Source organism: Coturnix japonica, chromosome 1, assembly GCF_054131305.1.
Source record: "Coturnix japonica strain WE chromosome 1, WE-NBRP24, whole genome shotgun sequence".
Taxonomy (NCBI): domain Eukaryota; kingdom Metazoa; phylum Chordata; class Aves; order Galliformes; family Phasianidae; genus Coturnix; species Coturnix japonica.
The window spans coordinates 11,193,251-11,208,476 of NC_140663.1; the positions used below are offsets into that span (position 1 = coordinate 11,193,251).

The 15,226-nt window shown below is 39.2% G+C and overlaps 1 protein-coding gene across 1 annotated transcript in view; it reads left to right on the forward strand.

Annotated features, from left to right (window-relative positions):
* Positions 1-15,226, forward strand: part of FAM185A (family with sequence similarity 185 member A) — a 32,503-nt gene that overhangs the window by 14,005 nt on the left and 3,272 nt on the right. Inside the window, exons 5-7 of the mRNA XM_015883193.3 lie at positions 800-841; positions 7,206-7,301; positions 9,394-9,528. Of these exons, the coding sequence (XP_015738679.2) occupies positions 800-841; positions 7,206-7,301; positions 9,394-9,528 (273 nt within the window). The remainder of the gene's footprint in view (positions 1-799; positions 842-7,205; positions 7,302-9,393; positions 9,529-15,226) is intronic.

Sequence of the window (15,226 nt, forward strand, 5' to 3'; positions counted from 1 at the left end):
ATACATTATTAGACTAAATTACTGTGATCAGCTTTTTTTTTTTAATTTTGGTTTGTTATCCTTCTGGGACAATGAGGGAGTAACAAGAGTGAACTGTCATGGTTTGGTTTTTGCACTTAAAGCTTTTCTTCTGAGGCAATGTGCTTGGCATAAATGGAAATACGAGGGCTTCTACCAACTCATAGACTGTTAACAGCATGGGTGGTACATCCCTCATCCTTCCAGATTCTCTTGGTGCTTTATGTGATGTGGAAGGAGTGTTTATTTTGAGGTTTACTGATAACACACCAGGGCCAGTTCAAAGTAAGGAATGGAATAGGCTCCCCAGGGAGGTGGTTGAGTCACCGTCCCCGAATGTGTTTAAAAACCATTTGGATGTGGTGCTCAGGGACACGATTTAGCAGAGGGTAATAAGGTTAGGTTGTGGTTGGACTTGATGATCTTTAAGGTCTTTTCCGACCAAAGCAATTCTCTGTAATGCAAGGTCAGTAAGAGACCATTCTGTCTTGTAGGCCTTTTATACTCTTGTTTGATTCTCCAGTCTGCCCTGCACACTCAGCTCTTGCTGAAGATAAATATCAGTGGGTTGCTTTACTCAGATGTTTCTCCTACGTTGAGATTTTTTTGTTTGTAAATCAATAGTATTGAAGCAATATAACTGGTTTATACTCTTTTGCTTTTAATGCAAAGCATATATCTCACTATGAGATCACATTACTTTAATCTCTGTTGAGATTTGAGATACCAGTCAAATAATTCACTTTTAATATTAAAATCTCACTTTATCTTTCCTTACTAGGTAACACCAGCCTTGAGACAAAAAAAGGGAGTATCACAGTAGGTACGTTTTGTCTTCTAAGATAATGTTTCTTCTCTCACTCTTCCATTTTCCTTTTTAAGTATAAATCACACAAAGGAAATATATGTTTTTTTTTTTATAATCATGTGTTTTTGCCTTCATTCCTTTTGTTTTCAGGAATAGCATTCACTCGTGTGTATTTGCAAGATATTTTCCAAACTTGGCTCTAAGAGCCTTTTGCAGAGCAGGCAAGTTGCCATACCCCCTGTGCTTTAGGCATTAGACTGAATCTAAATGTCTTTAGATTAAGACTAGACAAAAGGGCATGAGAAAATACTAAGTGCACATCAAGTGTAATCGTTTTGCCTTTAACCTACTTTTGTCTTATGTTTGTTATCAGTGATTAGCTATGTTTAATTTTCATATCGCGTAACATTAATCATTGATGTATTGTGAGGTAGGAAAAAAGCTCATGAGAACCTAGTGTTTCCAAACTTTTGTGTTGATGACTCTCTTTTCCCTTCAGAAATAGAAGTAGCTCTTAAATTTCTTCTCAGTTAATAACTGTTACACGTTATCAGTTGCATTATTTTAATAACAGAAGGTATAAATAGGTTTAATGATGGTTGCTAGAGTCACTCACTAAGCATCGTGCAGGGACACGCTGTCTTGTTACAAGTCCTCTTATGTTCCTTAGCAATCTATATTAATATTCCTGGAAAATGAATGCAGTACACATTCTCATGAGTTAGTCATTAAACCACAGAATTAAATCAAGCTTGCTAGTCTGTTTTTCCTTCAGTTAAAATAAGCTCATAGAATAGGAAGAGTGTTTGAAGGTTTCTTAATGCAGGAGTTAGTTTTTTCCACCAACAGATGATTATTTTCCCTTAATTAACATGGTTCAGCTTAAACATTTAGAAGCCTTGTGACTGTTGAACTAACTTTATTTTTCAGATTTCAATTCTGAAAGCGTTGGCTACAGTTAATCTTTTCCTAAAGAGGATTACCCCCCCTTAATTTTGTATGATTTTTTCTAAAGGCAAATAGCTTTTAAGATTCAGTGATTGAACTCCGAATACTTGAAAATGTAAAGTTTAAGTGCTAGATTTTTGCACGTGAGGAGTCAGTGCCACAAGATAACTCTGACTGTCCAACAAGCTGACATTTGCTGATAGAAACAGGAAGAAAAACTTGCCTCTTCTGACATTCTCAGTTGGGTTTTCATAGGTAATTATTTAATTATCTGCAGTAATAATTCTATCAGATAACTGAAAAATACAACCCTTTATGGATCTTGAAGATCCTTCTGGGAGGTTTATTTAATAGGCAAAGCATAGTTGAGAATGCTGAATTTAATTTCAAATTATTCAAGGGAAAATACAACACAATTTTGAGTAACCTCTTATGCTCCTATATTGAAACAGTAAACCAGTCTGGTCTTTCACTCTAATTTTGTTGTTGTTTTTAGATTAGTTTTACCCAGTTTATGTATTTTTTCTTATTTTGGAATGTTTGTGTAATATATATATATATGTATATGTATTTTAACAAATTCTCTCCAATGCTCAGTGTAATTTTAGGTACCTAGCACATGTGAGTATTCTACGCTGTTAGTGTTAAAACAGGAAAGTAGGGGCAGTGCCTTTTTTCCATACATGGGGCTTTGTTAGTCACTGACAAATTGTTTGCCAACCCTTCAGTAGAAGCCCTTTTCTTCTAGCATGTTCTATGGATTTTGAATGACTTCTTAATGTGAAACAACTGTTTTTACTTCTACAGCATGTTACTACTTAAAATAACCATTAGAAGTCCAAATTACAAAAAATAGTGGACTGCTTTTTTTTTTTTTCCTTTTAGAATTTGTTTGATCTTTTAAAACTCTGATTTACTGCGTTCGTAGAAAAACTTAGCTTGTAAGAGGCTTCAGGAGGTCAGTCACAGAATGGCTGAGGTTAGAGGGGTTCTGTGGATGTCACTCGTCTAACCCAAGTGCTTAAAGCAGAGCTGGCTATGGGGCTTTATCTTGTAGTGCTGAAGGTCTCAAGTTGCAGGCCATACACCTCTGGGCAGAATGTAATTGCCTTCAGGATGAAAGATTTTCCATATATCCAGATGTTAAGCCTTTTATCACTTGCATTCTTGTCATTCTCCATTCGGAGGACTGTCTTCATCTTCATTGTCTCCACGTGGTTCATAGAGGTCTACTATCAGGTTCTGAAACTGCCTGTTCTATGGGCTGCATAAGCCCTCAGCCTCTCCTGACTGGGAAGTGCTTCAAACCCCAACTTCCTGATGTTCCTCCACTGAATTCTCTCCAGTTGATTGATGTTTCTCTTTTATTGGGAGCCCTAAAACTGGGTGCTGTATTCTAGACATGGTCTAACAAGTACTGAGTGAGTAGAAGCAGAGATAACCCCTTCCCTTGGTATACTGGCCATGCTGCAGTTAATGCAGTCAGGGTTACTGTTGGCCTTCTCTTATGCCAAGGTGCAAGGTTGACTTGTGTTCACTCCAGCTAAAACTTGTTTATTTTTCAATGTTATTGTTATTGTCTGACTATGTATTCTCCGCTCTGCCAACAGGCCAAATTTCCCCCTACCAGTTCTATTAAAAAAAAAAAAAAAAAAAAGAGAAATTCTTTTGGTATTGTTAGAGAAAACGACTTCCAGGTTTGAGGGCAAATCAACACAGGCTTATAAGCAGCAGGAGCTTACTCTAGAGAGCAGAAATGTATATAAACATCCAAGAAGTCCCTTATCTTTTTGTTCTTTTCCCTTTTATGAATGTCAGCATCCATTGGCATTATTCTGCCAGCTTCTGTCTTAAGCAACCAAGACCAGAAAGCAATGGTGACTTCCAGCGGTATGGATTCACTGTCTTAAACAAACTGAAATCCAGCAATTACAGCAACGCTTCAGTTTTCTTGAGAACATACAGAGTAGCTGCTTACTAATTGTGAATGATCCTCACATGAAAGCGAGCTGAAGTGTCTAAGACTTCTGATTTAAGAATGTTCTGATAAGGTAGTTCTCTTCTCTAGCATTGAGACAGAATACCAGAATCTTATTTTCAAAGGGCTTTGAATGTGGAAAAACTATGTTTATTGTTTTGGACAACTGAAAAGTTAAACAACAAGCCGCTTATTTAGCAGTGTTGCATCTGATTTTTTTATTTCGCTTATTTTGCTCTCCTTGAGCATTTGGTTTTTAAAATGTGCCCTAAGGAATTTTTAAATCAAGAATCTTATTTCAGAGTTCTATTGAGTTCATTTCTGTATCATCCTTAAGAACTATTCATATATACGTTAAAGTAGATATGTTAGCCATGCACATGCTTGTCTCTCAGTACTTCAGTTGATCTAGTCTTTGCCATCTAAACAAAATGTGTTAATGTGGTTGTCCTCATGTTAAGCAGCCTTTGTCTTACAGTCTCATATCTCAGAATTTGGCCTTGGTTCTGTTGATGGCAAATTCTTTTTCCTTTGTGCCCGTGCTTTCCCTCACACCATCATATACAAAGTATCCTGCACTTTGGAGAGAGACCGGAGTCAGCTGCATTTTCCTGTCCCTCTGAAGCCAAGTTATAAAAAAAAAAAAAAAAGCAGGAATTAAATAATAGAAATTACAAACTTAGTCTGCTATGAATTAACACTTACTGAGTTATTACCTGGTTTCATCATCAGTCTGTTTTCTCTTTCCCCTTCCCTTTCTTTGTGTCTTATGGAATGCAGAGTGTACCTAATGTATTCGAAGCAGTATTTCTTTAGAGCTCTTGAGGAATGTACATCTTGTAGCATTTGTCAATAACTCATGTCTTTATAGGTGAAAAATGAAGTATTTATACTGCATACTTCATGGAATCATATAGAATGGCTTGGGTTAGAAGGGACATCAGAGATCACTTTGTTCCAACCTCCTGCCATGGCAGGGTTACCACCCACTGGAAAAGGTTCCTCAGGAGCCCATCAAGCCTGGCCTTGGGCACCTCCAGCTTCTCTGCTTAGCTGTGCCCTCTAAGTGAAGAATTTCTTCCTAACATCCAAACAAAATCTCTCCTCTTTCACTTTAAATCCATTCCCCCTTGTCCTATCACTTCACCTATACACAGATGCTTTTGTTCCAATGCAGAGCTGACTGGTCTAAATTCCAGGCAGGAAAAATAAAAGTAGACATCCAAGTATGATCCAATTCTGGTAACCTCTAACATGCAATATTTTCCTTCAGATATGATGTCTGAAAGTTTTTCATAATTGTCACAAATGAAAAAACAATTGATATATTTTTAAGTTATTTTCTTCCCTCACAAGTTTGGATATTCTGAAAGAAGATCCTACCTGACCTACAGTAGGTCAGAGGCTTATCGAGATGAAGTCATACTTGGCACATAGTGTTGTGATGCAGGATTGAAGCATGCAATGATTTTCCTTTTTTGCCAACAAAACAGGTTATTCACAACAGACTGTGGCCTTTAAAAGCAATGGTTATAGTTATAAAATCTGTGTGGAAATTAGGGGTTGAAAGATGCTCTGGGCAATTTTGTTAGCAACAGAGTTACCTCCATGAGTGAGTTTTCTGAAAGCTTAACAACTAACTTCTTTTTGTAGTAGTAGTAAATTCATAAATAGAGGAAGTTGCTCAAGAGTAATCATCTGCTTTTTAGGCAGCAGAGCAATTCAGCCTTGTCTTTCCTCCTGAGCTGTCAGTCCCTAGGAAACTGAATTTTAAAGTATGCTTTTTTTTTTCCCCTTGTTCTTACTCTATTTGCATTAAACCCCGCTTAACGATGAGCATACAGTGATGATGAGGCAAAGATGGTACAAGAGAGGTGGCAATAAGTATCCAAAAGGTTATTTAAAGGAAAGACTCACCCAATAGAGGCCTTCAGTCTGCTGAAAAACACTGAGGCAATCTCAAAAAGATGCTGCTTCAGTGGTGGTCAGCCCTTAAATGAGGTCTAGAGGAGGTGGAGTCAGGCTCCACCCCTTCTGGCAGCACAGCTGAGTTACCCTCACCTGTGCTCCCACAGCTGACCCAACACTTGCCTCAGCTGATTAATCAGAGGTTCATGCTGTGATTACCAATTTCCCATACACTGGGTATATACTTAAATATCAAAACCGATTGCCTTACTTTTGTTCAGTCAAAATTGTGAATTGTATATTGTCTCTATTAACTGCTTTGTCCTTCTGATTCTCTTATTTAATGTATGGTAATTTTTTCCTGTTAAAATTTTGATCTATTTGAATTCACCTGTTTGAGTTGTAGAACTGTGTCATCTCTGTTTTTAACCCCTTTTCCTGTTCTGTCCATCTTCCTGCTTCTCACTTACTTACATACATAGATGCAAACTTTAAACTAAGCTGACTAAATCAGGATTGGCCACTTTTTTGTTACTTTGCCCTCCAAAGATCTCAGCTTTAGCTGAGGGATAATAATCCTTTTCCATGATTGCTTGTAATACACTAATCTTCCACATCTGCTCTGGATGTGAGTTTAAGGCATTAACAGTGGACATCCTATTCCTTCCAGTGCAAAGAACGAATGCTGACTTTCTATATATGTTATACTGCAGCAGTTACTTCAGAAATTCTTCTGTCATCACATTGCAATGCACAACTGCTGGTCCTTTGCTTATGGTATCTTCTGAGGGTAAAGCTCTGCCTGCACAGAGTGGTTTTTAGAGCAGTTTTTTAGTGGACAACTAAAATAGTTCAGAGTTTGTGCTCAATCTCCATACAAACATGAACGTAGAACTTGTAGAAGGAGGTGCATCTTGCTTATACAGAGGAAGAAAGAGTGCTGTTGAGACCTGGTAGATCCTACAACTCCAGTAATAACTGCAGGGGTCCAGTCCATGTCATCATTCTGGTTTGGGAAGAAAAGTTTTGATCAGAAACCTGTTTTTCTCAGCAAAGTCTGACATTCAGTGCTTCAAAGGAGCTTTTTACATGGTTAGATAGCAATAGGATAAGGTTTAAAACAGTTTTAATGGTTTTAAACTAGAAGGGAAGATTTAGGTTCTGTGTTGCAAGGAAAATCTTTACTCAGAGGGTGGTGAGGTCCTGGAACAGCTGCCTTAGAGCTGTGGGTGCCTCATCCCTGGAGGCGCTCAGGGCCAGGTTGGATGGGACCCTGGGCAGCCTGAGCTGGTGGGGGGCAGCCAGCCCACGGCAGGAGGTGGGAATGGGTGGGCTTTGAGGGCTGCTCTAACCCAAGCCTTTCTATGATGATTCATTAAAACAACAGCGAATGTTGCTTAAACATACAGGAACAGATGAAGTTAATTGGAAGATCAAAAAAAAAGATTCTTGAAAAGATTTTTTTCTAACAGTGAACAACAGCACTTTTCTAAATTAAAAGAGCAGATGATGCACAAATCCTGTCATCTTTTTTTTCTTTTGTAGATTCATCAGATGGAAGTCTAAAAGCTTCTACGCTTCATGGGGCAATAGATGTTTACGTCAGTCAATTAAGAGAAGTGGATCTGAAATCCCAGAAAGGTTAGAAATCTGCAGAATGTTTTTTTTTTTTAATATGGCAATTTATGATATAAAATGAAGAAGATAAGGTGGTTTTTTTTTCTATTTAAAATGATTATTATGTGTTTTTTTGGTTATTTGTGTTCTTTTTTACCTCATAGTTAAAAACCATGTATAGATAGATAGATACTTATAATGCAGTAAGCTCCATAAGGTACAAAGATGCTTTAAAATGGATTACAGGATTTTTTTGTTTGTTTTTTTTACTTTTTAAAATACTTCTTGGGGATCAACTCAGTGGAGTTCTGCAGAGCTGACCTGGATGATGATCTTTGTCTTGAGTACAGTGTAATCCATGTTGCTGGCGTACATTACACACGTATCCACTGATGACCACCATACACTGACATTCCTTTTCCCTGCCTTTTCCTGATGAAATGTCATTGAAATAGGAAGGCAGAGCAATAAATCAGAGAGTGCTCTCTCCCATTCTTCCTTTTTTTTTTTTTTTCCTCCTAATTACTCACTGTAACTTTGCTCACTCCTGAGGTTCGTCACTTTTGCCATTCCGAAGGGATGATGGTTGTGCGTAACTAAGCACTAGAGATATTTTGTTAGCCCTGATTTTGCAAAACAAAGAAAGAAATCCAAAACTACAGCACTCTTTAGGTTACTGTGATGTTGCACAGTTGAGGTGCTTTAAATGAATGTGGTGTTTGGTACCTTCCTCTGGTTATCTGAGAGATAATCTTATGCCCTATTACATGTGGCAGTTAATCACAAGGGAAATAATGTAGAGAATGGATTGGAATCATTTAAGCTGCTCTGGCTCCATTGTTCCGAGTAAATTTATATTATTTCTGAGTTAAGTTTTGAATCACCAAGTTATGTCTCTTTGATGTAATAGCATAGAAGAATGTATTTAACAAAAGCTAGTTAATGTTATTTTGCAAACATTGCCTGACGGCTCATCTGGCAGCACAGTTTAGTTAAGGCAAAGTTGATAAAGTTCTGTTTTCATTTACTCTGTAACTTTGGAGTAACTGCTGACAGCTGCCGAGTAGAAAATGTCCTATTTGTGATAAATGAGTTGCATGTGTTGGATTTTATGAGTCACGTCACTGAGCTGCTCCCAGAGGGGAGGACCAAGGAAAAGACTTTTCCCCTCTTTTATCCTAACACTTTTGTGTATCCAGCGAAATTTAGGCCTAAAGTCTTGGCGGTTATTTGTTCTTCAAGAGTGTGACAGGCAATTGATTCATCTGACTGTAAACTGTGCAGCTCGGGTTGCTTTCTGACTGCTACGCAATTATTACATCAGTTTTACAACTATGATCTGCTTCAGCTTTTTGGATGTAACTAAAGGAAGGGGTTTTATGTTTTTCTAAAGTGAACGTTAGAGCTGGGTAGAAACTAAGAAGTAATTATATAGAGCATCTATTTTGATTATTGCTAGTGTTTTGTTCTAGTGTGCAGTGTGCAGCTTCCAAACGTTGTGATTGAGTAATTCCAAATATGACGGACATGGGCAGGCTGGGGGCCCAGTATTTGCCTTCAATCTGCTGCACAGAAGAACTTATTTAGAGGAAAAAGAATTCCTATATATAAGTACCTTTTATTTTATTTGTTGCTAGTGTTAACAGTACATAAGCGGGATCCCATCACTGCAGAGGAACAGTTCTTCTGTGACATTCTTGTGTTGTACTGCATGCAGTAGCTGGATTAGTCATTAAATCAAAGCCTGTGGCCATGCTCGGGAGTGCAAATACACAACTGGAAGATGAAACCAGAGTCATAATACTTGTGAGATCTGTTTTATTTTCTTCCCTTGGCTTTCCTTGCCAATAATAAGGCATAGTAATAATAAGGTCCACTAGCAAGAGCTGTTTCTGGCAGTGTATGTCAATGTAAATTCTCTTGCTATCTGAAGAAATACTGTGGATCTATTTTTTATGTGACATACAGTATTCTCGTTATGAGAAATGAAGTTAACTTTGTTAATCTTTCGACAGAAAAAAAGAGGTTACAGTGTCTGAAGGACGTTTTGCTTATAATGGCCTGTTTCGTGATTTATCACGTTAACCTAATGAGCTTTCATTTAAATTTATGTCAGGTTCTATTACGGTCAAGGTACCTGCCTCTCTCAAAGCCTACTTACAGTTGTCTGGAAGAAAAGTGGATGTGAGCTCAGAGATCGAGTTAAAAGAAACACAGAGTGCCTCCAAAGATGATCACGTAATTTTGAGTGGTAAGGCTTACTAATCTTGGCTACCCTTGAATGTCTGCCTGGCGTCAGTCAAAGACATCCACGTTTTCTTATGAGTTTATTGCTCTTGGCCTCTTCTTGTTTCAGCTGTTTCAGATTTCAGTTGTTTGCTTGTGCCATTGAACTCTTCATGTTTTTAAGGATGGCTCTTCCATTTTGTTTGGTAAATGACTGAATGCAAACAACCACTTTTTTGACAAAAATCTTATTGCCAAACTCACTTTCAGCATTATTCCATTGAATTTGTGGGACGTAAGCCAGGGCTGAACTTGTCCCATTGCTTTGTTGACTTAAACAATCTCATGTAATAAATTGCCAGAGAGTGTCAATTAAAAATACACTGGAAAGTTTTCTCTGCATTGGTAGGAGGGTGAATTAAAAGTTGTGTACAGTATGTTTATAAATGTACAGAATGAACGTTAAACAGAGTGGAGTAGTCTGAGAAGGGATGGGTGGGAGATGGCTGGGAAAGAAACAGAAGCTGGAGAATGGAATAAAGGATGCATGGAAGGGTGCCTGTGGTTACTGAGAACGTTCTAATAGATTTAAAATTGGATTTGGGAATCCCAAGTCTTATTGATTCCTGCTTTAGAAAACAGTTACACTTTTCGTTGTCTGGGTACGTATCTCTCCTCTTCTCCAGACTTGTCCATCTCCAAGTCAGGGCTCTTACTGTTGCCAATTACTCATTTTGCTCAAGAGTCAATGCTAATATAATGTCTTAAAGGCTCCAGCTTTGTTTTTGAAGGCGTTATGTCAATGTGACCTGATACGGTAACAGATGGGTGAGGCTCTGAGTCTTCCTTTGTTTGAAAAATCTGTTCAGGATTTCTTTTCCTTCCCCATGTAAAGTAACAACTCCTGAGTTCTCACAGTTCAGAAAGATTAGAAGTGTACGCTGAGAGTACATAACCTGCTTGTACTCCTGAAATGTATGGACATATCTCTTCCTGCATTGAACAGTAATGTGCATCTAAATTTATTCTTAAATGATTTTTTTAAACCATGTTTAAAACTTCTCAGTAACTTGTGGAAGGGCCGTGGATTCCAGCAAGGCTGTGGGTGATGAAGCACCTCAGCAGCAAAGCGATGCATTTCCTTGTTGCCAATCATCTTCCTACTCTGGCAGCGTTAAGGATAAAATTACTGCTTCAGATACACGTGGCTTAATGGCTTCTCTGGTTTTGCAAACCACTCAGTGTTTCTGTAGTGCCATCAACACTGAAGCAGAAGCAATTTTTCAACCTACCATACCGTATCCAAATGATCCTGGCAGATGGGCTCCAATCAGTTAATTCTCAGATATAAGTATCCCAAAGCCAGAGAAATCATCAGGAATTATGCAACGGCCACTGCTCATTGATTGCTTTCAAATGGCTTTTGTTGCACACAAAGTCTATTAAACGTACATTTAAGTTTGTCAGAATACAGGTAAATGGAAAACAGACCCTGCATGGTGTAGCGCTGGGCTGAAGTGACACATCTTCATCTGCCTCACACTGGGTATTTAGCTTTCTTAAATATTTCCTAATATACCCAATGACTTTTAGCAGATTTCTTCTGCCCTTTTCTTCTCTGACCTGTAAAAGGCACCGAGCCTAAAGGAAGATGAATTAGTTGGTTTTGAGGTGTGCTTGGTTCCTTTTCTTACTCTTTCAAAAATACTACTTCCCCTTCCTTGCCAAGCCAGCAATGTTCTTTTCATATGGCAAGGGGGAAATGTTCTTCTCATTATAGGGATGCTGTGCTATGCACCTGGATTGTCACCAGCTCTATGTGACACAGCCTTCCCTCCTGCTGTTAGGGCAGGTATCATCTCATTGCTTCAAGGCTCCTCCTTCCATAGGAGTGAGGATGGTGGCACACTGTGGCCCTGTGAGCAGTCACATCCAGGGTTTTGCAAGGCAGCCAAAGAAAGGATGTGGATTTCATCAAAGCAAAAAGATAAAAGGAGCTGAGTGATGAAACTGTCAAAAGGTGTTTCCTCTTTCAGAAGAGTGAGGGACTTGCCTACAAGGCTGGCATGCTTGTTAAGGAAGGGATGGAACCAGAGAACATGCCAGGGAGTTTATTCCTCAGAGTAATTTGCGGGAATAAGGCATCTGTTTCCATTGGCCTTAGTAGGCACTCCTGTACTGTGGTACAGTGAAGGTTATAAAAACAGATTTTTCATGCTATGCACTGGTCCAACTTTCATCTCTGAAAGCATTTCATTTCCTGCCTAGTTTGAGAACGTTTAAGTAATTTCAGTAGTTTACAATAGTGATCTTGTCAAGACTTCTTTTCTTCCTTCCCAGAGCAAATAGTGTAGGAAAAGAGGACTTTCCTTGTCAGTAGGCTCTGTAGCTTCCTGCAGTCCATAGCTGTTCCTGCAGGTCTGTGTGCCTTCCCCATTGCTCCAGGCCTGCATTTACCTGGGAATCAGCTCACCTAAGAAGCCTGCAGAGACCATTAACCACACCCAGAACTACATATGGTAACAGGGAAGGTGGCAGGTTAGTAACTGATTCTTTAATCTAAGCAGATCAGGAAATAGGAGACTCTCAAGCCAAAGAGGTTACAAACATGTTAAAAGGACTGATGAGCATTTAAATAATCCTGATTTGTTTCCATTTTAAACCATTATTCCAGAATATCATTTTTACTTTCAAAGTATGGAGGTAGGAACGTATGTATTCCAAAGATGAGGATTATTTGAGTAAACAGTTATGCAGTTGAAAAAACACAAAACCACCCAAATGTAGTGGTATATTAACAGGACTGTTCTGTAAAACTCAAAGTAATCCTTTGGCTTTTCTTGGCATTAGTAATACTTTGCTGGAATGCGTCCAGTTTCGAGTAGTCCACTTCAAAAAGGATGTGAGCCTCTGTAGAGACTCCTAAGGAGAACGTACGTTCAGAGGCTGAAAATGTCACTTATGGGAGGGAGACTTATAAAGGAAGGAAAAAAAGTGTTGTTTTCTAAAGAAAAAGAATCTGAGGGAAGATGCACCTTTCAGTATGTCAGAAATTGCTGCAGAGATGAAAGAAAACGTTCTCTGTCCACTGGTGATGGAACTATAGAAAATACGATTTGATCTTACAGTAATGAAAGCTGAGCTACAGAGCAGGATAAGCCTTCTAGTAGTAAGTAATGGTCTGGAGAGGTCACAGTACTTGCATTGTAGCAGGTTATGAAGAAGGGAAGGGCCTAGTCAAGCATGTCAGATTAAAATACGTTTGAGACTACTTTCAGCTCTGCTTCCTCATGTTCCAAGCTGATGTTGCCGTCTGCTCCTCTCTTCTTCAAAGTAACTGCAAGGAAGGTTATGAAGCGTGTGTGGGTGAATCTGAGGAGTAAATGAATGCAGCTATTGGGTGTGCTTACATTGCCAGCTTATGCACTGACAATTGCAAGTCTGCTGGAAAAAAAAGTCTTGCAGTCACTCCTTGATGTTGTCAATTTCCAAATCGAATGGTCTGGAATATAATCCATCTTTTACACGATGTAAATCTTCTGTCTCTGAGTGATGGCAGCGACTCATCTGATTCCTGATCTTTCTCTCCCCTGGCCCAGTTCTAGTGCCAAGTTGATATCCAGCAGCAACCTTTGACATGGTGCCATCCATCTACTTGGAGCTGAGTGAGCTTTTAACTTTGGCGGTCAGTTGCTCCATCTGGTTTTCAGCACTGGCATGAGTTTCCTTGGTCCAAGTCCCACAGTGTCACAGGTGCTCCTCAGTGGCTGTGGATGTTTGTATTTTCATGTTACCACATCCTACTGTTCTTACTTTCTCAAGTTGACAAGCCGGTCCCTTTGTACTTTTCTGTTCTCTTACTAATAACAAACATATTCTTTGTGAACGCTTGTCTTTTCTCAAGTCAAGACGCATATCTGCTCCCTTATTTTGGCTAACGTGTCAACAGTTGCGAGTTAACAGATTTGTAGTTTGGGCTCTAATTGCATCAATCTACAGCACTAACACCTTGCTTAGCCTTATCTGAAGGATGCTTCTCTGAGCCGTGTCACCTGTTGACCCCACACACGAGTAACCAGGACTCTTTCCTTCATGCTAACTTGTGCATTTCCCACTGTATCTGTTCTGGTGATGGAGAGGAATCTCCATCTTCATTTCCTGTAAAGGTTTCCAGATACATGCTGACTCTACAGTATGCGTTGTTATTCTTTCATCACTAGGAACACGTTAGATGGTCTTCTTCCTCATGTGCTTCTGGAGAGAGAGTCTGAATACCAGATCCCTGTGGTGGCACAGGCATTGCTACCACCAGCCTATTTCTGACTGCACAGGTTTCTGCAATAACTTAATTCATGTCTTTCTACTCTGCCTGGTTCTCCAAGACTGTGGTGAGAAGCACCTTTACCCTCAGAACAACTGGGCATGCAGTGTAATAATAAGGATTTAATGTCAGCTTGAGGTTAGGACTGGATTCTTGTCTGGGCCTTGGATCTAGACAGATTGTTTCCTTACTAGATCTTCTCACCACTCACAGAATGGCTCCTCATCCGGTACTAATGGGAGAGCCTATGTAGTACTGTGGGCTTACCTTTAGTTTTGCTTCGAGGTTTGGCTTATCCAATGTACACGGAGAGAGCTGACTGCATGAGTTCCATCAGCCTTGTACACCACGTGCAAATCCTTATGGATGTATTTATTGCTTTTGTTATCAGAAATTCCTATTATTTAAGATAATTTTTTTGCTGCAGTGAATTCCAGAGTTAAACACAGACACAGTAGAAGGGGCAGTGAATAATGTGAGGCGAGCAACTTGCCTTTAAAAGGGAAATAACTGGAAGAACGTGTATCACAGCCCTCAACTGGAACCTGAGTTTCTTCTGAAACTTACCAGCTGTGGAAGCACAGCGCTCCTTTTCCCCACTTTGCAGCTGACTTGTCTCTGTTGCATCCGAAGTTTCGGTTCTGATCCCAGGAGTAACCCTGTTAGCTGCTGCGTCCTTTGTTGTTTTCTTTGTTCTCAAGGCACTTCCTTAATACTTCCCTTCTTTTCTAGAAGCACTTTTTATTGAATCCTTGCCACAAGATCTGAGTGGGAAGAGCTTTGTTGTACAGATTTACAGTGTCCCTCTAAAGGGCATCCCTCTGTGAAGCCTTGATCCTTAACCAATATCTTATAAAACAAACAAAAGCCCAGGTTGTATCTGGGACAGATTACATTCCTTTAAGTCAAATAAGAAGTTCATCCAACTTTTAAAAAGCACATCAGATGAGATGATATCCCACTGATTTTTATTGCTTTCAGCTTGCGTTTAACTCAAGCTGTATGCAGCATTTTTGGGATGCACCACAGTGTTTACAAAAGCAGTGAAAAGCATTTAAAATCTGCTCATCTTTGTCTTATGATACAAACGTAGAATTACTTCAGTTTCTCTGGCCTACAGTCAGGCATTCGCATCAATGATCAATACTTGACTGCATGAAGTTCTGCAGAGACCTTCTCTGCCTTTGGCATGTATGGAAAAAAACTTCCTTTTTCCTCAGTTTTATATTGAGAAGGTGGCCATGCAGCGTATTGGTGCAATGTCCAACTAAGCTCTGTTGCTCGATTAGCACCTCCTACACAACACAATTCCAGTATCTTAAGCTTGATTTGAACTTGCTACTGGCGATAGGATTAATAACCTTAATGTACTTTGAAGATCTTCATCCTCAGGGAATGGAGT